At 43.1% G+C, this 23,521-nt stretch overlaps 1 protein-coding gene across 2 annotated transcripts; it reads right to left on the reverse strand.

Annotated features, from left to right (window-relative positions):
- LOC106854012 (uncharacterized) lies at positions 1–23,508 on the reverse strand. 2 transcript variants are annotated; one of them, XR_015801389.1, is made up of 5 exons: positions 23,326–23,508; positions 22,445–22,569; positions 16,853–17,229; positions 12,191–12,382; positions 1–5,247 (listed from the first exon to the last, which is right to left on the reverse strand). XR_015801389.1 is itself a non-coding variant. In XM_088159492.1 (4 exons), exons 1-4 carry the CDS (start codon positions 23,360–23,362, stop codon positions 5,020–5,022), a joined length of 582 nt encoding a protein of 193 aa, XP_088015618.1. In that variant the 5' UTR covers positions 23,363–23,500; the 3' UTR covers positions 1–5,019. The 2 variants fall into 2 exon arrangements, 1 of the variants encoding a protein (XP_088015618.1); XM_088159492.1 differs by lacking the exon at positions 16,853–17,229 and having other exon boundaries at positions 23,326–23,500.
- Between the last annotated feature and the right edge of the window lie 13 nt (positions 23,509–23,521).

The raw sequence follows: 23,521 nt of genomic DNA on the forward strand, positions 1-23,521 counted from the left end.
TATCATCAGCAATGGCTAGTTCTCGACTATTTTTTTTCAAAAAGAGGAACACACACATGCGAAATAATAGTGAACGTGTGAACACGTGTGTGTGAGCATACATACACAAGCAATTCTCTCACAGTGACATTCTGTTTAGAATAACAGTGACATGCTTAGAACAAACCAGTGTGACATAACATGAATGATGTGCAAGGAAAAAAGACTTTACAACATCACTGAAATGTTCTTGTTTCAACACATTGATTTTCTTTGTGGAGTGATACTGGGGAATCATTCTTCCCAAATCCCCAATGCAAAACCAGTTTGAAACAGCAGTTCTGAGTTCTCCAGCACAGTACAGACAATACAACCTATATGTGAATATAATACACACGTTTAACCCTGATGCAAAATTGCATTTCTGGTGGTGAAATTTAGGCTCAGTGCTTCAATAATTGAGTAGGCGAAAAAAATAAACTGTAACCAAATTCTAAGTATGATTTAGTTATGCTTTTTTTCCCCTTAGGAGTATGCCTATGGGATCTATCTCAGCACTCTTTTGGAGTGGCAAAGATGCATAAACGTGGGACCTGGTATTTCAGAAATTAATTTTATTTCAGCACAAATTAGGACAAATCTAACTGGGAAGCTGCCTCAGCTTGCACACAGACTGGCTAACTGGATAAGGCATTCTGGATGCTCAGACTGCCTTTATGGCACTCATAGGTTCAAAAGGTTCAAAACTGAATTTCACAAGGACCCATGTTCCTATGTACTCTGCTCCCAGCCCCAGACTTTGTATCAATTATTGACTGCAGCTGGAGCCCAACAGAGCCCAAGAGGACTGTAGGAATGTCGGGACTTCGTGTGGAATTTCACCACTGTGAGCCAGTTGTGCTCTCCATTTGGAACTGAATTGCTGAAGTGTTCACGTCCCTGCAATCAGCTTAATGGCACCACTTTGTTCAGATGCAGTGCAGATGGCTTTTGAACAACACAGCCACCCAATCTGGAAATTTTAGAAGTTTATAGGCAGTGCCCTTCTGATCCTGGAGAAGCCCTGGTAACAGGTCTGGGCATCCAGCAACCATCAATCTAGCCTGCAATTATCTTTACATTGAAGGCCTGGCACAGCAGCATCTCCCAGCATAACAATACCCCCACCATAGCTTTGTCCTTCCTGCCACATGCTCTGAATGATTCACACTCCGGACAGAAGGAAAAGGTGTGGGAGGAACATATGCGCATTCAAAGCCCTTGGCTGCAGAAAATGAGAGAACTGGTGAGGACAAGAGTAGTTTCCCAAAATGTCTGTGCAGGGGGAAAAAATGAAGCAGTTGTGAGGAACCCCTATCCTGAGGGAACAAATGAGGCACGAGCAACTGCTATGGAGGTACGGATTCGGGACTAGGAAACTCCTAAAGGAGCACAGCATGCAAAAGCAGCACCAGAGGACATGGGGAGGAATGAGCCACATGTGTAGCCTGTGGAGTGCCCCATGCCCCAAGCACACCCACCCACAAGAGAAAGGGCATTTTGCAGCCGTAAGAGACCATCCAAAGCTTCAGAAGGCTGATACACCACCGAAATATTTCATGTTGATCTGGGTGAGGGGGTGGTAGCCAGGTCTGTAGAGCCAAAGATAATATAGATCAGCTTTTTTCCACTCCCTCAGTCAGTCCCTTTTGGAACTGACAGCAAGCTGTTTCACTTCTCCACCTGAACTTCCCTGCCTGTAAGGGAAGAGGGGTAATTCCCATGTTTTGAAAAGGCTAAGAAATCTCTGGATGAATGGCTCTTTCTGTGACCTATCATTATGTTAAATTGATGTCTCAAAGCCCAGCATCAGAATTCAGCATTAATGTAAAAGAAAGCTGTGTTCATTTCTCTGAGCATTTACAGCACTTATTTAGAAGGCCTGATATTAAAACCCTGTGCAGCTCTATCCATGAGTAACTCATACACAGGGGAAGATCCAAGTTTTGTTTAAAGATCTGATCCCTGGAATGAGACAAAAATTACTCATGTGACAGACTGCAATTTACTCATATGAAGCCTAAAATAGCAGTGAGCCAAACTTTATTGAAAATGAGTATTTTCAGTTAGTTACTTGCTTGCAATTAATGCCTGGTCACCAAAACTAAATGCCACATTCCCCAACAGCAGCATTAGGAAGGCATCTTCTAGATACCTCACCAGAGAAACCTGATGGATAATTTTCAAGAGGGAGACAAAATGTAGAAGTCACAGCAGGGAATACACAGAACTCACATTCTCAGGGTTAGTTAGGAACCCATGACCATTTGCTTGCAAACCAGATTGAGTCACAGGCATTTTACCACAATTACTCCTAACCCTTCCCAGAACAAAAAACCGAAACCATCTCAGGAAGCCTTAAGGTGTAAAATTCTTAGAAACTTATCAATATCCTTCTTGTCCTAAGGAAGGACAAATAGGTATGGCTAGAGAGAATAAATATGTTAACAAAGGAGATCAGCAGTGAGGGCTGGCAGTCTAGTGCCCTTGGAAGATAACAGTAGATGAATTATAACCATCTCACCTTACAAACACAGAAATGGTTCTCCCAGCTAAAGGCTTGAATGGAGTCACAAGTTAGCACATTTAATAGGCTGCCTTATCCAAAGCCTTACAAGGAAAAGTGGTACTTCAGAAAAGGACAAGGAAGTGCCAGATTAGATATCAGTTGAACACATTCTGGGTTCCCAGCATAATGTGTGGTTTAGACTACATGTGGGCCTCAGAGAAAACCATTCCTCTTCTGAGATGTTGCTGGGTCTGACAGTCTGTAAAAGGAGGAAAATATAACTGGAAGATTATCAAAAAAATAGTGACCATGGTAATGAGCCTTGGATCAGATCTTTGAACAAGACTTGGATCTTTCCCTGTAAGTCTTGTTATTATGACTAAGTCAGCTCTAAAGGGGAAAAAAATAAAAGCAACGAATTTCAACTAATTACATGCTGAGAGAAACTGGACATGGAACAGAGTAAGGGAAGGAATGGAACAGAAAAAATGGCAGTGGCATATGTTAAGAAGCACTATTAATGTGCATTCAAAGACAATTAAAATAATAGTACAGATGGGTAAGGAAGTACATGGATGAGAAAAAGACACAGTGCAGAAGAAGAGAACTAGACAGATTGCAGACTGATATCAATAATGCGCAAGGAAAAAGGAGCGAGTAGATATAAAACATGGAAGTCGAACTATAAGAGACTGAATTATATGCATTCAAATACTCCAGATACACTGAATAAGACTACAGTGAAAACAGGCAAACAGAAGTAGATGTCAGCTATAGAAGTAGGAAAAACTCATTTCTACCTCTGTTTTTAAAAGTCTGCTTTTGCATCAAAGAGTGAGAGAAGTAGGTAACAGAAGTAACCATGAATTAAGAAAGAAACATAAATAAGACCATGCTGATGCAAGGCAATTGCATGTGTGGAACAGCTACTAAATGAGAACATTCCAGGGAGGCATAGGGAAAATATCTTAATCTTGCTATATGTGATGGTGCACCAGAAGGCTGCAATTGCTACCAAAAATCCCCAAACCCATAATGAGGCACCACCTCTTCAGAGCAGAGATTACATCTCTGCAGATAAGACAGACAAAGGAGTTGAAGAGAGAAGCAAGGCTAAGCTGCATGAACATTCACAAGGAACACAGCAATTCAGCAACAAAGCCAGGACCATAATCCTCATCTACCAAATAGTGATCAACAAATAGATTATACTGTCACCAAAAAAAGGAGCAAAATTACAGAAGTATGCAAAACACAAAGAGAGGGGATGTCCAATTTTTCAGTTCCAGGCTATTGCCCAGATACAAAGCTCTAAGGCATACCTGTAAGACTCAGGTCTTGCCCTAGTTGCTCTGCAGAAATTCAGATCCTCGCTGCTTAGCCTCTCTTTGACATAGTAATTTTCCAGTAGTGCTGTAAGCCTATTGCTTCATCTCATTTTCCTAAGTAAACTGGCTTTTCAAAGTGACGGTGCCAATGGAGCTGGCCTTACAGCAGCATACCTGCCACATCTGCATGACAGCGTGGAGCTGCCAGTGGTGCTGCTGGCTCATGGCATCCCCTGGGCTTGGCACAGTGAGGTTGCAGGACTCTCCTGTTCAAGGTCTGCCCTCAGCTCCTGCTGAGCCCAGCACTGAGCCACCATGTTTCTTGTGCTGTAAGAGAGGGCTTGAGAGCTGAGCAGTTCTGTGGTGCAGTTGTGAGGGCAGGGCTCCAGTGGAAGCCTCCACTGTTTGCATTGCCTGCAGGAAGGAAGTGGGATAACACACAACTTGGCAAGGCATCTCAAAGTAGCATAAGAAGCTCCAGTCAACAAACTTCACATATTTTCTTGAGGGAGAAAGAATGATACTGAGTAGGAGAAAAACTACAGTCACACCTCTGTGTACTCTGAGAGTCAAAATCCTGTGTGCTTTGCACTTGTTTATACAGCTTTATCAACAAAGAAGGATAGCAGAAAATCGAGAGAAGTATTTGCTATTGTCCGTGAGGTGAGTGACTTGCATAAATAAAATAACTTGGCCTGACCCATTGATATAATCACAAGCAGGACGAAAAGATGGGGATTAAGTATCACATGGCCTTGGTAATAGAAACATAAAATTGCATGTTGGGACTTGTCATCCATATGTGCCATACATCCATATAAAAGAGGAAGTTTTATTGAAATTGGGTTCAGGATTACAGCTCCTAAAAAGTTGTTGAGGAAAATTCAGACAGGACTCCTGTGTAGGTCTATTAGGTTTGCATAGCAAGGTTTTGATAGTGGGGGACTACAGGGGTGGCTTCTCTGAGAAGCTTCGAGAAGCTGCCCCCATGTCCAACAGAGCCAGTGCCAGCTGGCTCCAAGATGGACCCACCCACTATTGGCCAAGGGTGAGCCCATCAGGGATACCGGTAATGCCTCTGAGATAACAGACTTAAAACGAGGTGGAAAAAAGCTGCAGAGCAGCAGCCAGAGTGAGAAAACATGAGAGCAGCAACACTGCAGTTCAGTGAAGGAGGGATAGGAGTTGCTTCAGGCACTGGAGCTGAGGTTCCCCTGCAGCCTCTGGTGCAGACTGTGGTGAGGCAGCTGTGCCCCTGGAGGCCCAGAGAGGAGCAGATATCCACCTGCAGCCATGGAAGAGCTCAGACCAGAACAGGGGGAATGCCTGAAGGAGTCTGTGACCCCATGTGGAAACCCATGCTGGAGCAGGCTTCTGGCAGGACTGATGAACCTGTGGAGAGAGGAACCTATGCTAGAGTAGGTTTGCTGACAGGACCTGTGATACCGTGGGGGACCCATGTTGGAGAAGTCAGTGAAGAACTGCAGCCTGTGGGAAGGATTGACGTTGAAGAATTTAATGGAGAATTGTCTCCTGTGGAAGAGACCTCACACTGGAGCAGGGGAGGAATGTGACAAGCCTCCTCCTGAGGAGGAAGAAGCAGCAGAGACACATGTGATGAACTAACTGCAGCCCCCATTCCCTGTCCCCCTGCACCACTGTGGGGGAGGAGGCAGAGAATTCAGGAAGGAAGGAGTGGGAGAAAGGTATTTTAAGAATTAGCTTTTATTCTTATTATACCACTCTGATTTGATTAATAATAAATTAATATTCCCCAAATTGAGTTTGTTTTGCCCATGATTGTAATTGGTGAGTTCCTTGTCTCCCTGTCCTTAACTCAACCCGTGAGCTTTTTGTTATATTTTCTTTCCCTTATCCAGCTGAGAAGGGGAGCAATAAAATCGGCTTTGGTGGGCACCAGGCATCCAGTCAGGGTCAATCCACCACAGTAGGAGACTGAAAAATCCTCAGCTCTCCATAATGCTTTACTAGAGTATCATCACAGAATATTATACATGAAAACAGCATAGAAACTGAAAGAGTTGTCCCTTCAAAAATGCTTCACCACGTGTTCCTGTTTGATGACTATCATTATCACTGTGTGTCTCCTAGTCTTCCACACAGTCTTTCAACCCACATCTATTTTGAATTAACTTCCCACACCAGCCACTGCTTTTAGCTCACTTCAGGAAAAAGTTCCATGTCTAAAAAACATCACAGCAGTCCTAAACATGCTTTCAATTTTCTAGCTACTTTCTTTCAGTCTTTGCCTGTAAAGTTACCTTTACTTACTCTGCTAGAGCTCATAAAAACTCCAGGATTAAAGAAGAAAGCCTCTGAATGTTAGGGGGTAGCTTTTATTCATCATCAGTCAGTAAACTGTAGGCAGCATAATATGTGATTTGCAAATAATTAAAATAAAGATTTTGGTTATAATGACTCTGTAATTTAAATGAATAAATTTTTCCTTAAGTCTTGGAATGTGATAAACATGTGAATAGGAATATTGTTATACTGTAAATCAAAGTGAATAGAAACACAGAACTCACAACCAGTTGTTTTAAAGCAGCATCTCATGACAGCATGCAAAACAACTTGAGTGGCCCTTGCTTTTCTATCCCCATGTTTACAAATCATAGAATTATAGAATAGTTTGGGTTGCAAGGGACCTTAAAGGTCATCTAGTTCCAACTCCCTGCTATTGAGACAGGGACACCTTCCACTAGACCACGTTGCTCCAAGCCTCATCCAGCCCGGCCTTTAACACTTCTACGGATGGAGCATCCACAGCTTCTCTGAGCAACCTATGGCAGTGCTTCACCAGTGTCACAGGGAAGAATTTCTTCCTAATATCTAATCTGAATTTGCCCTCTGTCAGTTTAAACCTACTCCCCTTTGTTCTGTCATTACATGCCTTCATAAAAAGTCTCTCCAGCTTTCATGTGGCTCCCTTCAGGTACCAGAAGCCTACTCTAAGGTCTCTCTAGAGCCTTCTCTTTTCCAGGCTGAAGAATCCCAACTTCAACAAGCTGTCTCTGTAGGAGAGGCACTACAGTTCTCTGATCATCTTCTTCATGATCTTCCAATGGACCCACTCCATTGTTACACTGGGGCCCCCAGAGCTGATGCAGCACTGCAGGTGGGGTCTCAGCAGAGCAGAGCAGAGGGGCAGAATCCCCTCCCTCACCCTGCTGCCCACACTGCTTTGGATGCAGCCCAGGATGTATTTGGCTTTCTGGGCTGGGAGAGCACATTGCCAAAACACTCCCAGCTGCTTGTCATCCAGCACCCCTAAGTCCTTCTGCTCAGTGCTGCTCTCAATCCATCCTCCATCCAGCCTGTATTTGTGCTTGGGATTGCCCTGACCCAGGTGCACGACCTTTACACTTGGCCTTTTTGAACTTCAGGCAGTTCACATGGGCCCACCTCTCAAGCCTATCAGGATTTCTCTGAATAACATCCCATCTCTCCAGCATGTCAATTGCACTACACAACTTGGTATCACTGGCAAAATTGCTGAGGGTGCTCTCTATGCCACATCACTGACAAAGCTGTTAAACAGCAGGAGTCACCAATCCCTGAGGAATGCCACTTGTAATTTGTCTCCCTTTGGACATTAAGCTGTTGACTGTAACTCTTTGAGTGTGACCATCCAGCCAATTCCCAATCCATTAAGTGGTCCACGCATCAAATCCAGGTCTCTCCATTTTAGAAATGAGGATGTCATATGGGACAATATTAAATGTCTTGCACAAATCTGGGTAGATCACGTCTGTTGCTCTTCCTTTATCCACTACTGTTGTAACCCTGTTGTGGAAGGCCACCAAACTTGTCAGGCACGATTTGCTCTTAGTGAAACCATGTTAGCTGCCACCAACCACCTCATTTTCCATGTGCCTTAGCATACTTCCCAGGAGGATCTGCTCTGTGATCTTGCTGGGCATAGAGATGAGACTGACATGCCTGTAATTCCTGGGTCTTCCTTTTTTTCCCTTTTTAAAAGTCTACTCTGTGCTCTGGCCATTTTTTGCTTCAAGTACTACAATTAATGTACAGTTTCTCAGCATGCTCCTTTATACTCCCTTTAGCCTAACGAGAGCAGTCAAATTGTTCTTCTGTCTATTTTCCAGTTCTCAGAGATTCACATATAAGTCCAGATGCTCAAATGCTCTCTGCAGTGTCAAGCCCAAGGTGCATATGGAGGGAGAGAGCAGGCTCTGACTACGACATGAATTTCAATGCACACCAGGTCTGTTTGGCCATTCTCTGTGTACACAGTGATATGGGTGTGCAAATTTGGAGATTACTTTTTAAGCCTGATGCAATGTTGTGAAATGCAAGCAAAGACTGTGTTCATATGCAAGTGTTTTCTTGGCCATTTGGAATTTCAGTTACTGCTGCTCCTCATGACCATTTGAAACCTCACACTGAATCCTCATCTTGACAAATGAGGGGAGACGTTTGCCCAGAGTGGGTGACACAGAATATGTAGTTGGAGATTTTTGTCTGATGGTTCCTGAAACATGGCACTTCTGATCATTCCATGCTTCTCCCCTGATTGCACCTGATCATTTCTGTCTGCACCTTTCTAGAAGGAAAATTACCTTCTATTCAGTCCATGACAATCCAGTTGTAGATTCCTGTGGCTTTTAAAAGTTCTTCTCCCAAAGCTTTTGCTACTGTTACATATTAATTCTGCCTCAAATTGATTTTGTTTGATATAAAAGTATCAGCTCTTTCAAATCTGATTTCTGTACTTCCTGCATTTTTTTCTGAGTTCAGGGAGGGTTTTTTAATCTTTTTTCTTTTATTTCACATCACTGGTCTCTCATGAAAAGCCTAATCTGTCTCAGTACTTCTTGAAGTGGTCCTTGCTTTTCTATCACCATGACTACAGTTCTTCTCTATGCTCTGGCCATTACCTGTTTCAGCTACTGTAATTCACTGACAGCTTCTCTTTCAGGTTTTCTGTTCTCCCTTCAGCCTAACCAAAAATTTGTTAATCTACCTTCTCCTCCCCTATACTTGAAGAATTCCATATCATTTCTTATTCTTGCCATTGGCTCCTTGACTCCTCACTCTTCAGAGGTTTTCCTTTTCTTTCAGTTCTCTCTTCCTTCCTGAGTGCCTCCTGATACTACCCTGCTACAGTAGCTCTTGTCTTCTCCCAGCCTCTGTTTTTATTTTGGAAACTGAGTGAGTTGAAGTAATGTCAGTTTTACAGGGAGAACTCATGCACAGAACCCATGATTCCTAAAGGTCACCTACAAGGTCCGTGGTAGATTAGGAAAGAAACCACGGTGTTTCTGAGTGACATCCAGTCATTCAGCCCAGGAGTTTCCTTCTCCATTCAAACCTACTGCCAGGGTGATTCTTCATCTCTACAGGATCCATTTTTCCCTGGAGACAATTGCCTTATGTTTTTTTCTTGACCATGTTTGACTCTGAATTATTTGGGAATGACTTAAAAGGTTTTGTACATGCAAAACACCCGGTTCACCTTTATAGAGCCACATAAATGTTTCCCCATCCTAATTATAGTAGCTAGTAGCCAGTGGCTCAGACATGCTGTTCTGTACTCGGGGAGGAAGCAGACAGATTTCTGTGCATTGCACAGAGGAAATTGACAGACTCTGTTTGCTCGCTAATTGAATGAAACATTTCACTGACTTAAGCTTGAGCAATATAAAACTGTCTTGAATAGCCTAAATGTGCCTCTGTTAAGATTTCAGATAAGATCTCCTGCCAGAACTGTGATGCTGCCTTGGTAACAGTGATGGTCAGGGTAAAGTGTTGGCTCTGAAGCATGAGAACAGAAAGCGTGACCCTATCTGTTCCCTCATCTTCTGGAATTTAAGGGACAAATATTCTTAGAAAACTCTGTTTTAAAGGATGGAAAACTTTCATTGTTTTTCTGGATTTATTGTTTTAACAGGTTCAGAGACCCTTGGTCCTCCTTCCACTAAATTAGCACAGCAATGACTTGAGGAATGGCTGCTCCTGTCATGAACTGGGAGAGTTCCCATGGGACCACAGTATGTTAATCCCATGCAGAACCTAACTGTTTCTTTGACTGCCTTTTTCCCAGAATTATGTAACTGGGTTAAGTATGGATCAGCCTTGGTCCACATAATTTTATACCCAGTCTCACCAGAACCAGAGTCAATGAATGAATATCAAGTACATTTATTCAGGTTATACTTTTATAATTTACCATAAAGGTAAGAAGTGTCAAAATGATCTGTACTGACATCAGGTCTTTGGTCATTGCCTGTCTGTTCAGTTGCCCAGAGAGGCTGCGAAGCCTCCATAAGTGGGGATTTGCAAAATCTGACAGGACGTGGTCCTGAGAAACCTGCTGTAGGTGGCCCTGCTTAAGCAGAGGTTTGCACTAGATCACATCAAGAGGCCCCTTCCAACCCCAGGTATTCTGTTACTCAGTGAGCTAAGCACTTCCAGGCTTGTGTCATCTACAATCCATATGTTCCTCCCAGGCAGCAAAGAGAACTCCTGCACTGGATGCAAAGCTCTTTGAAATCAGACAAAGGGTGGGGGGGAGGAGGACCCCTGTTCATCCTGTAAGGAAAGTTCAGCTGGAGAATTGTTCTTTTCCTAACCTTATTCTCCTTATTCACATTTTTAATGAGTAACACTTGGGAACCCAGAGTACAACAGGCTGAATTTATTCATAGTCTGAGCATTATGAAAGCACCCTCTGAGGCAGTTTCCTCTCATGCTGCCACACCATTGAAGGCAGCCCTGACCTTTGGGGACCACCCTCTTCAGGAATGGAGGGTTATTCAGCCTGCATCCTGTTTAAGAACCACACGCCCCTCCTGAGTACTGGCTCACCGCTGGAGCAAGGGCCTCACCATCTGTTTCAGTGTTCCCATTGTGGACCAGCGCTCCTGAAGTGACAAGTTGTGAGAGTGTGACCCACTCTTCCTGGTGCTATGTCAGAACTGAGCTCCCTCTGGTTGTAGGCAGCTAAAGCAAGACTGATCCCACAAACCTGCAGGTAGAGATGTCAGCAACTTGGCTGGCATCAGCAGAAAAACACACCCTTGGGATATAGCCTTGCATATCATTTAACCTCAGCTGAATTCATGTAGGAAACAGTGATCTGGCTCCCTCAATTCTTATTCAAGATAAGCCCTTTGAAGTCCTTGTATTCTGCAGGCAGGGCCAGCTTGGCATTTTTGCCAAGTCGGTGAAACATTTTGACATCAACTGCTTTCCTCTTCCCCAAAACAACAATTGGCTCTTGTTCTGCTTATTTTAATCCTGAAAAAAACTTCATCCCATTTCCGTCTTGCTCTGCATTACTATGAGGGAACACCATTGCTGCCACAGTTTCTCTCATGCATGAATACACAGACTCATTGCATACAAATCTCCCTTTTCTGTGTCCAGCCCCAAGTGTGTGCACTGGGTTTCACACTGATTCCAGCAAGAGGCTGGAGAAGGAGAGAGCAGGTTGCACAGCAGAGAACAGACTGTGCTTGCCATTCTTTATGCTGCAGAGAGTCAAACTCGTAGCTTCTTACAAGAAATAAGGCTGTGAAGGGTCTAGTTTAGGCTGACTTCACCATGGCAGATATTTTTCTAGTCTCAAAAATGCCAGTGCAAAGATTCCTCACATTTCTCTTTGGGAGCTTGGTCCAGTGCTTCATGATGTGTTGGAGGCTCTGACTTGGTGCTATGCTCCGTCCAGATTTGCTAGATATATTTTCCTGCCCAGAAAATTTTCCTGCACAGATGTTTGAGGATTGTCTGTACTGCAGCTTGGATAGGAAGGCTACACATGTGGAAAACCTGGACATATCCCCAGGACCTGTGCTGACCTATTGTACAATCTGTTTGCAGGAAACCAGACCAGGAAACACTGATCTTATTCTATGAATGGGATGTGGTTGCCTGGTGAATACACAGTACATTCAGTATCCCAGAAGTGTGGGATTTACTACATATAAGCAACATACCTGATTACAGGATCAGAGAGCAGCACTGGATGCACTACATCGGCACTGCAGAGCATGATAGAAGTGAGAAACATACTGAAACTGGGATCCTGAAGACACACAACAACAATTGTGTGATGCTGAAGTTATTAGACACCAACACTTCTGCAGTATTTTGGGTCCTGCTTTGAGTTACAGTTATGCTTTGTGATCTAGCCCAGCTCTCCTAGGCCTCTACCTTCTCATTCTTCCCCAATTTTTTTCCCCCCATATTAGGTTCAGTAAGTACCAAATGTATTTTGGGAGGACATCCTGAACAGAAGCACAGCAGCCCTGTGCTGGCTGCAGGACATGCACGACACAGTCACACTTACCTTAATCATCTGGAGGTGCTGCAGCCCCTGTGTGCACCCCAGCACTGCAGGTGAGGGGTGGCAGAGCACTGGGGTGAAGAGCAGGGGGAAATCAAAAAGTACTAGGCAGCAGTACTTCTCTTCTTGTCTTCCACCACTCCTCACTGTCATTCTTTTATACTGACACAGCTGTTTGCATGACCACAGGATGATCTAGAAAAAGGGAAATTCCACACTAAATAATGTTTTGGGTTTTGCTTGGGTTGTTTTTATTTCAGCCAACAAGCAATTGTGCTGGTCTCATTGAAGCTGCCGCTGTCTCTGAGCAGAAGGGTGTAGCAGGGCCAAATGTCCCTTAGACCAGTGCTGTGTAGAAGATCACGAATGAGATGGCACAGCAGCAGTGCCTGTCAGCTTCTTCGTTCCTCCTCTGCCATGTCCCTTTACTCTTGTCATCTCCTCCACCAACACTTGGGTATATTGTGCAATGCCACAGGTGGCTGCTTGGTGAACTAGGCCAGGCAACAAATCCAGCTTAAAAAGAATCCATTAGAATAAAACTAAAAAGAACCATTTTCAGTGCCACCCCTTCCTCAGTGGGCTCCACTGCACAGGTGGAGAAGAGCAATGAGGGCATTGCTTGTTTCACCCTTCTCCTGCCTAAGAAGTCCCCCCATGACCCTCAGCCTTTGCTTTGTGAAACAACAGCCTGAACATAGGCACTTTCCTTGCACCTAAACCAACTGTATTCTCATATTTTATTTCTCAGCACAATCTTCCATTCTGAAGGAAAGGGTGGTAATTTTTCATGAAAATTCACATTGTTTTGTTAGCAAATAAACTCATATTTGACACAACATCCACCATGTCTGCCAGATCGGCAGGGGTTTTCTTTCTCTGCTCTGGCTCTTTTCCTCCTTGTTTTATTTTTCCCTTCCAGTACCCTCTTAATTTAGACTGGACCCTCTTGTAACAGCAAGTCAGCGACTTGCTTTGGGCAAAACAATTTGTACACTAGATTTATTGTCTTCCTGCTTGGATGTCCATCTTGTAATGTCTTCCACATCCAAGCCCATCCAAGTTTCTTTCTCTCTTTTTTCCTCTGTACTTTGAGCTTAGTGTTTTGAAGGAAGTTGATCAAACTGAGCATTCTTGTGAATTTAATCTTGGTTGCCAAGAATGTAAGTGATTCATCCTCCTGTAAGGAAAAGTGCTGGCAATAAAACATTCCCCATTCCCCCTTTTTTACATGCAAAATACTGTTACTGCTCAAAACAGCAGATCTTTTCTCTTAGAACAAAGTGTTACCCGATTAATTGCACAACAACTAGAATTCTTAAAATACCTTAAAGCTCTATTCTTAGAAGGAAATATTGCCAGCAGAGGCCTTGAAAATGATGAGATGTAAATTACAAGCACTAGTAAAGCACAATGAAATGGTACCTTGCCTCATATCCTTCACATTGTTATCTTAGCCTCAGCAGGACCAAACTCCAGCAGTTTTTCCTTTACTCTTAGCGTCATGGATATTTTAAGAACCCTTCAGGGAAATACAAAATAATTTCAGGGGAGAAATGTATTATTTCCTTGCATGAAGACAGTGCAGGAGCTGAATCAGCTATGCAGTGAGAGGAGTTTAACATCCCAGTTTGTTCCCTGTGGTGGTGCTGGTGTGGCTGGACAGTCGCACACCTTGGCTCAAACTCCCGAGGGACCTGCCATGGCCACATTCCCTGTGCAAGGACACCCTGCCTGCACCATGCCTGTCTCATTCCTCTTCTGCTACAGCACTACAGCGAGTGAAGGCTTTCACATGTCCATCAAATATTGAGCCTGGTACTCTGCACACTCTTCTCCCAGAAGTCAGAGGGCTTTGTTTATAATTTGGCAGCAAAGGAAAAGATGGTTTGAGATTAGGTATGCATTGTTACAGTCAGGAAAGCAGGATTCATCTTTTCTGGATGTCTTCTAAGAGCTATGACATTAGCAAAAGACTGCATTGTTGTTTGTCATTGTTTTGGCTTTGCTCCTGGCTGGGCCAGGAAATGGTGTGCACAGAATATAATTCCCACATTTCAGCAATGCCCCTGCAGCCTTGCACCATCAATGACACTCAGGTAGGGCCAATAGCAGTTGCACCTGATGTTTTTCAATCTTGCCAAGGACCAGCTGCTTTCAACTACCTTTTCCCATCTATTATCTCTGCCAGCTAGCCAGTGATGAAGCTACTTACAATCCTGGTGGCTGGGATCATGGGATTGCTGTCCCAGCAAGAAGCCAAGACTCATTCATGCAGCCTGATGAAACTGCAAATTCCCCTGCAATTCAGCTGTCAGCATGTGTACAGAGCTAATGGAGCTGTATAACTCACAGCCCACAAGAGAGCAGGAGGTGGATGAACTTTGGAGTTCCCAGGAGCAGGTGCACAGATATTCTTGGTGGCCTTCCACCACTAACACCACCAAAAATTACCAGCTTAAGACAAGAGGTCCTAAGAATGTGGGATGAAAAAGCATTCACCAAAATCCAAGCATCCCTGAGTGCAAATGCAGTAGGGACTTCTCCACGACTGACCAAAAATGTCATCTGCCATCTAAACATAAAATAAAAAATGTATAATGTCTCCGTTGGCCAAATAATTTGCATTGGCTGGCCACAGCTCAAAGAACAACTACAGCTATGTTAGCACAAATACAGAAATCTTCCCACTTCGTTTGCAGCCCAAGATGGACGGATGCTCATTAATCTCTCATTGTGACTGGTCTTCATGGTTTCTAATCTGAAACCAATTAATAACTTTGACATTTCATCTTTGGCCATGGCTAAAATCCTTTCTGAATTTCATTCATGTGACTGTTTGAAGCATGTTTGAGCAGCCAGACATAGGCTGCTTCACCATGTTTGGTGAAGCCAGACATAGGTCTGAAAGGAGCAGCCAGACTGCTGAACTTCAACATTTTAAGATCTAGCTGATACAGCAGATGTGTATGCAAGAATTTAGCAATAACTGTGCTCTGTGCTCTTAGTATTTCACTTTGAAATTTTCAGACCTGTATGCCCATTAATTTCTCACCTCTAACAGGCAGGGGAATCTATCCATGTCTCTGGGAACATAATTAGTGTACTTTTTGTATTTGAGAGTTTCAATTCCTTTCATATAATGGGGTTTTCTTTTTCCAGTTCTCTTGAATTTGAAAATTCTCAGATCTCTTTTTAAAGGTAACTCTGAGTTATTATAACTCTTTATCTTTTAGTACTCTGAACACCTGCATTAAATTGGTGTATCAGCTGGTAATTATTATACCTTTAAGCCCAAATAAAATACAGCTTATTTTGTCTCACTTCACATTGAAGAAATCTAATCTAAGAGGTATAGGAGAGCCATTTCTCCTTCTATATCCTGAAGTTTTATAGAAATGATTCTGAATTATTCTTAGCTTTGTAACAGGGATAACAAAACATAAAGCTAAACTGTAAAGAAGTGTTAACCCTAGATTTGTTTTTTCTATCCACTTCTTTTGAAATGGTTTCTTCCCTCCCCTTTCTTCATTTGCAAGAATTTTCCCTTTGCAAGTCTGTGAGGCACTTTTTTTTTGGAGTGCTGTGCTTTCTTATACAACTTGTGAACATAAACAAAGAGTGCTGCTCACAGCAATCTGAAATGTCACAGTCTGTCATGCTGTCACATAACTTGTCACATCATACAGCCCGTCATTTGAAAGCACCAGGTTATGGACAGATGTCATCTTCTGACTCCAACTGAACAACTGCAAGAAGGATGCCTTTTATCACCATCCCCTCTGGCCCACTGATGTGCCAGCACAGCTGCTTGTGTGAACCCTTCCTCACCCAATCCAGGCAAAAGCAGCAGGATTTTTGTAAACTCCTAAAGTATGAAGCCTTTGCTAAGCTCTTTCATTGTAACAACTCTATGGAGAGCTCATCATGACCAGATCTGCCAAGAGAGCAGATAGGGAAGGAACAGCTAGAAATGTAAAAGCAGTGATTTCTTCTGCCAACACCCTGGGCACTGTGTGCACTTCTTCCTGTGCCCTTACAATTGCTCATCTACAACCCCAGTGGGCCTTCATTGCTCTGCAGCAAGACTTCCTACATTTGCAATTTCCCCAGCACCTCCTGTCACGTGCAAAATGGAATACAATACAGCTGATAACCATTGTCAGTGGTATGTAGAGAGGTTGTTCTTTCTTCGCCTAAGGAATAGGCATGCACAAATTCTCTAGAAACTTTGAAGTTACTGTGTGCAGTAGCCAAAGCGATTCTGCCTTGCACTGTGCCTACAGCACATTCTGCTTTACTGGCACTATTCTGACACTACCATTAGGATTATTTCAGTGTTTCCACTAAGCACTGTGTCTCCGAGGAGCTAATGGTAACCAAGCTATCAGAATTCATTCTGGACTCAATCATCACATTTTGTAAATTCACAGTGATGGACAGTTCCCTTCCTTTAAAAAGATTGTTAGAGTTAATTGATATTGCATAGCATTCAGTAAAGAATTTGAGTTTATACTGAATCATTCTAAATGTTGTGGATAATTTATCACAGCCAGAGCATTTTTGCCATTCAGAAAAAAAAACAAACCCAACAACAACAACAAAAAAACCAACCAACCAACCAACCAAAAAAACCAAACCAAAAAGAGAGTTGTGTTTTCTGACCTTCTTGTTGAGCCACAAAAGATATTTCTGCAAGGCAGCTGAACTGTCTCAGGGTGCTGAGGTTTTGCTTTGTGCTTGACAAGGCCAGCCACATGGAACTACTTATTTTGGAGAAAAGTTTGTCTCTTTATGACGGAGCTTCTGGAGGCAGGACACACGTAATGGCTTGCATGACATCATCCTTCCTTATGAAGGGTACACACTGCTCCCATAAACCTTCTGCGGGGCTCTGTGAGCCCCAGAAGGAAGCCAGAAAAAACCAGGCCTCTTACTGGGGCTGCCAGAGAGGATTTACTTGTCAACAGTCTCCTCATCATCGCAGAATCAGTGTGAAATGCCACAGACACAGGAGGTTCTTTCTGTTAAGATCTGTCAAACTGGGGCAGAAAACAGAGGAACATACCTGTTCTCAGCATGCGGAATGCATCTTTATCTGTTCACTATTTTCAATACGAAATATATTTCAATAGGAACACTATATTTCAATAGGAAGTGTGCCACAGACTGGAAACTTCTAGGAGTGAATGGCAAGGTAAAGAGAAGCATAGCCAGTGAACTGCATATAAAATGTGTGTATGTTAGTACACTCAGTTGGAGTTTTCTTCTTCAGGAGAAAAAGCTTAAGTACTTTAATATGATTCTTCCATGGAAAGAGAAAATAACAAATATTTGGGGGAAGATACTGAAATAACCATCAACCTAATCTGCTAACAGTCATGGACATGTTCCCACCAAACCATGAACAGGAATGTGTCTATCTGATGGAGACACTCACCCCCTTCTCAGACTTTTGTGTCGTGTTCAAGGATAGGATCACATTCATCCAGGAAGCAGGCAGGGAAAGGAATTGTCTGCACCGGAAATGTGGAAGACAATATTAAGGACATCTCTTCCAGCTGCTGATGCTGTGAGGCAACAAGCTGCCTTTGCCATGGAGGGCACTTGGAAGACAGTGCTGTTGCCTCAGAGCAGCCAGCACAGGGGGATCGGGTCAGACAGTCTCTGTGTCCCCAGGGAAAATCGGTTCACTCAGTGGGCGGCAGCAGCATTTGCAACTGGGGAAAGCACCGGCAATGAAAGGAACCTTCACACTGGCTTGGTTTCTCACCACTGCTTCCAGCAGTGGAGCTGACCCAGTGAAGGAAAAGCAGGAAACATAGCTCCCAGGGAGCGCAGGCAGGGACCCACGCTGCTGACCTAACTATCTGCAGTGAATTACAGGCTGACCAACTTCCAGTGTTGGTCGTCCTCTCTATAAAACACATCTCATACACAAATTTAAAAATTCCACTTATTGCAGTGACAACCCATTTGTTTCTCCCTCACAATGTACGAGTGTTTTTGTACTGAGGTAATTTCAGACAAACAGTAGGGGGGAAATCAGGAATCTATGGTAGAGTATTACCCAAGTTATAAAAGCAGTTTATTACTCTATTGTGTGTCTAAAATTTCTGGAATATTGTAGCAGATGTATTTTATAGAGAAATGACAACACGTTTTAATGAAATCCAGGTTTAAATTCTGGCAACATTTCTTCCTTGATTTTATATTTTGTAACCAAGTCTACAACTCCACCAGGAAAATTCTATAGAATATTTAGCACACCTCACCATCTCGCCTTCATGGGTATTTGTATAGAGAAGAAAATATCTCTATGTGACAGACCAGGAGTTACTTTTTCTTTACTCGAAACTCAAGTCTGTTTTCCTCTGCTGTGAACTACAAGCTCCAGTTTGTTCTGATCCCCTCCGGATGAAATTCAAGCAGTCATTACAATTTTTTTGCTGGATCTCTCTTGCATAAGCTGTACTCTCTAGCTAATTTAGATTGTGAGCAGTTTTGCACTGGATCAGCCTGAAGTGCTGTGGCTCTCCAGCTCCCTCCTCACACTGCTCAGGGGATGCAGGCAGGGTCACATCCTACATCCTTTATTGCTGCCCACTGCGGCCAGCAGCACCCTAAGGAAAACAAGGTAGATCCCCACTGTTCCCAGCTCCTGTGCTCAGGCCTGTGGCAGAGCTCAGGAGCAGTGTAGACATCCTTCTGAATCCCTCACGTGCCCAGGTGTCAAATATTAGCCTCAGCTGACTTCAGATGAATCACAGGTGTGGGGTTTTTCTTTTATTTATTTTTCTAATATTACTGTTCAATCCAATGTATTTGCTTTATGAGAATATTTTTAACAGGAGTAAGTGTATCTGACAAATTTTATTTCTTTCTCAAAAGCATTTGGATGCTACAGGTTTCTGACAAACTGCTGTTGATATCTAAAAGAAGCACAAGTAACAGAAATGTGAGTGATAATGCTTATCTGTCTAACACATTCTTCTTCGAATATTTCTTTCTGAAACAAAAAAAAGCATTCTGAGGATAATATTTTAGGAAACACCTGATGTGGAATAGTTTCGGCATAATGGCAGAATTTGGAAATGTCAGGAACCACTTTCAGCTTTAATCAAGGTCTTACACTGGCAGGTATGGGGCAGCTTGTTCACAAGGCACAGCAGTGGCTCTGCCTCGCCTGGAGTGAGCACGAGCCTGCACAGCCTGACTGGTGCTGCTGCCACATTAGCAGCTAAACTATTTTGCAATGCTGTAGAACAGTAAATCCCCTTCAAAGCACTTTTATTAACAGAAGCATTTGGTCCTTCTGATAACTTTACACAAAAAATAAATAAAAGAGAAAAACATATATGTAACTATATACAAACACAGATTCTTCCTAGATTGCTAAGTCTGGGTGCTCCTGAATCAGGATGGTGCCTCAGGGATCTCTGTAGGCTTTATGCCTCCAGGGCCAGAGGCCTTTTCTACATCCCAGCCCCACCAATCTGTCCTGCACTGACTCATTCACCTGCTGCCTCAAAGGCAGGGTGAATAGGACCATGAAAGCACAAGAGTTAGGGTGCATTTTGTGAGCCCAAATCATCTACATTCAAAAGAGGGAACAGAAACTGAAGTTTATATGAAAATAGTGTAATTGTCTAGTAGCACTATAGGCTTCTTGGAATTCACACTAAGTTTGGTACAAAACACAGGAAATTAAAACACTGTAGTGAAATTACACAGAGCATGCTGAACATAAAAATACACCCATGCTATCACCATGGCATAAAATGTAGGAAATACATTTGTGTTTGCATTTTGCAAAGAAGTTGTGCTTGTGTTCTTCCTTGACCAGTTAAAGCTGGTTTGCAGTAGAAGCACCATCAAATTTGAGACTTTGCTCTCTCCATGAATTGTAAAGATGTTTGAAAGTTGATTGTGCTGTTGCCAGGATAGGGTAGCTGAACTTTCCACAATCAAGACAAAGACCAAGTCTTCTATCAAACAGGCTTTACGGTATACACATACAACCAAGAAAAATTAAGGGGCTGTATGTATGTATGTATGTAGTCCTGGTCACAAAGAACTCAGAAACACGTCTAATAAGCCAGAAGTCCTGGGAGCCTTTGGAACCTGGAAGTAGTATGCTGCGGAGGCTCATTCAGCTTCCTTGAACTCAGATTCGATACACTCATGGGTCTGAAATGTTTGGAGTTCCTTATTCTGGCCATGCTACAATTTTTCTAGTTCCTGGTAGGATTGCCTCCCTGGTTGATATCCCAGGCACAGCTACGCTGTTACTTTCTATATCTTCCCTACAACATTTGTTATTTGCTACAATCCTTCGGTTCTGCTTAGAAAGTTTTAAGTTACCCCATACCAACTGCTCCTCTTGTTTTTCCCTCTCAGTCCCAAGTTACTCAGAGTGTTTTGTAGGCCAATGGGCTCCTTGACCCACAGTGCTCCTCTCTAAAGGGCTGTGGCAGCTTTGCCCGGTCCCATATCCTTATGGCAACCACTCGTCACCCCATTCATGCCTGTCCTCCATGCCCCAACAAACAATTCACAGTTTGCTATTTAAATAACCACTTCCTTAAGAATATTCAATAACAATACTAAAAGGGGCAATTCACACTTCCAAACCACTTGTCTCCTGCTCTACGGGCATTCACAGCTGGAAAAGTTCGAGTCATATTCTGGGCCTTCACAACAACAAAGGCTAGAAACTTGCTCCTAAGCAGTCTTACCCTGCCTCTACCTCGGCGAGGATCTTTCCACATCCTATATATAGATATATATGTATATGTGTTTGCATGTAGAGACATTTTTTGCACGGCACACAACGTCCCTGAATAAGCAGAGGAGACCTCTTGGTCCCCAAAACCTAAAGAAGGGAGGGTGAAGCAATCAACCATCCCGCTACCACTGAAGGGACACACCTACTCCAGTCCTAATTCTCTCCCTTTACCTCCCAGCTGCTCCTGGACATGCACTTCCCACCAGTCGCCTTGTACCAGGTCTGGCATTCGTGGAATCAGTTTAGAAAGTGTCGAGTGAAATTAACTGACAGAGAACCAGTCCCCACTAGATAGTTTTGTCTTAAACTGGGGAACTTTTTGGAAACATCTAGTGAGACTCATGCCTGGCAGAAGGGAGGGAAAAACCCGTCACGTGACTAAGGACAAGCAGCGGGAGCTAAATCCCCCTCGTCTGGCAAAAGCAAGGAGTTGGACCGACTCCAGTACACGAGAGACCTCAGCCTAAACCTGTGGGAACCCAGCTTATGGTGTAATGCTTTGTTTAACCAGACAGCCCTATCCCAAATAAAACCTGCACCCTGCAGCCACATCACTGCATTTGCATTTCTATTTCGAAATAATTTTCAACATTTGCTTCCAAACATGTGACTAAAAATCTAAGATTTTAGATTAAAAATAAATTTTGTGGATACAGTTAATGCATAATAAATTAATTAATGCTTTAATTTACTTAAAACTCAAGCCCACTAAAGTAATTTTTCATATAAATAATGTACTCCAAAAGTTCTAGCAGAAGGGACTACTCAGATTCGTAACAGAATTGTGCTTTATTTGTTACAGCTGTTCCCTTAAAATACTTGACATAAATTCCTTTGTTTCAGAAATGGTAGCTCACACACTGAGCCCGAAGTGCGTATTATCATGGCAGATATAATTAATTTTAGCAGAGTGATAAACTGAATTGTTTCCTGGGAAATCAAATTCCACAAATGGTGGCAAGGCTGAGTCATTGCCTATGGTAACAAAATGAAGATATGCTGTAACTTAATGTAGATTAAAAACTCTACAACACTATCCAGACTACTACAAAAGGAAGTTAATAAAAACTGAAGGTCAGCTGTAGTAGATTACTGGTTCACTCATCTTGTATTTGGTGAGCCATAAATCAACATTTTAAACCAAATACTGTTGGTTATATTAGAGTGAAATGCAAGACGTGTGTTGTGGTTTTTATTTTGGTAGTATGAACTCATAACCCTTTTTCTTCTTTATGATATACACAGAAACATAACAAGTGAATATATTTTAATACTTTTTATCCCCCTTTATATTTTAGAATCTTTTGTCCCCTAAATATTTTTTCAATAAATGATACCTTTGAAACACATCTACAGTGTTTGGAAGAGTGAAATCAAACCACATCACCCTTAGAGCACAGGTACTTCTCCACTTACACCACCTTAAAAAGCACCTGCTTTTTGCATGGTGCAGAACTTAGAATACTTACTTCTGGTGCTAGGCTTACACTCGGGACAGCAGCCCAAAGGCACCCTGAGCCCCTTGACTCCGAGACGTGCACTGCACAGCGGGGACCGTGAGGCACAGCTCCGGTGGCACACAGGCTGCTCTCTGCTGCAAGCACCAACAGGGAATTGTGTGAGGAGTGCAGGCACGCCGCAGTAACAGAGCATCAAACACGGCTTAACGGGGTGTTTGAGGGAGGGGAGGATGTGTGGTATGAGGACAGGCTGAGGGAGCTGGGACTGCTCACAGAGACGGCTCACTGTGTGGGAATACTCGGCGGGCAGGAGCAAAGACTGACAGCCAGGCTTCTCAGCGATGCCCCGCCACAGAACCAGAGGTAAAGGGCACAAACTAACACAAGAAATGTACTTTTTTTTTTTTTTTCTCTCTCTCTCTTTGTTTAACTGTAAAGGCGACTGAGCAGGTTGCCCAGAGATCTCCGTCCTCGGGCACACTCCGAATCCAGGCAGCCCTTGCTGATCCTGCTTCGAGCAGGGCTTTGGAATGGGCAGCCTCCTCCAGAGCTCCCTTCCAGCCTCAGCAAAGCTCTGAGTCCCTCATGTGTGATTGTTTTGCACCTGAAAGCACGGTTCTGCTTAATTTTACAGAGAAACTTAATTTTGTTTTACTCTCAAAATGAGAAATTCAGAGCAAATAATCCAAGCAAATTACACTTGTAAATTGTGTGAAAACAACTGAGTCCCTCTCCTCCCACAGCTTTGAGTAACAAGCAACCCTCGACATTTAAAAAAGCTATCACAAAACCACGTATTTTGTATCCTTTTTTAGATATTCTATATTTCCGCTTATTTTTTAAGACACAATTGCAGACTCAAATTTAACCTAATAAAAGATTCCACTTACGGGAAAAAGAAAAAACGTAAACGGGAAGCGTACGCATTTGACCTTTCCCTGAATATAAGATTAAGGGAAACCAGATTCTAAGTAGATTTCCCTCTAGTTCATTTCACCCTGCTGCTACTCACAGCGGCGGGCTGAACAGCGCTTCCCTACCTGAGCCCCGCGGCTCCCTGAGGGAAGGGCGGTGCCTCAGGCCTGG

Source organism: Sturnus vulgaris, chromosome 2 (assembly GCF_052056855.1).
Source record: "Sturnus vulgaris isolate bStuVul1 chromosome 2, bStuVul1.hap1, whole genome shotgun sequence".
In the NCBI taxonomy this organism is placed as follows: Eukaryota; Metazoa; Chordata; class Aves; order Passeriformes; family Sturnidae; genus Sturnus; species Sturnus vulgaris.

Excerpts from the sequence above, each read along its gene's own strand:
- LOC106854012 (XM_088159492.1), bottom strand. The coding sequence starts at position 23,362 with ATGCGTACGCTTCCCGTTTACGTTTTTTCTTTTTCCC. Across the intron at positions 12,383-22,444 it reads GTGTAAGCCTAGCACCAGAA|ATCATCCTGTGGTCATGCAA; the intron begins GTAAGTATTCTA and ends CCCTTTTTCTAG. Across the intron at positions 5,248-12,190 it reads AGCACCTCCAGATGATTAAG|GTTCATCAGTCCTGCCAGAA; the intron begins GTAAGTGTGACT and ends CTCTCTCCACAG.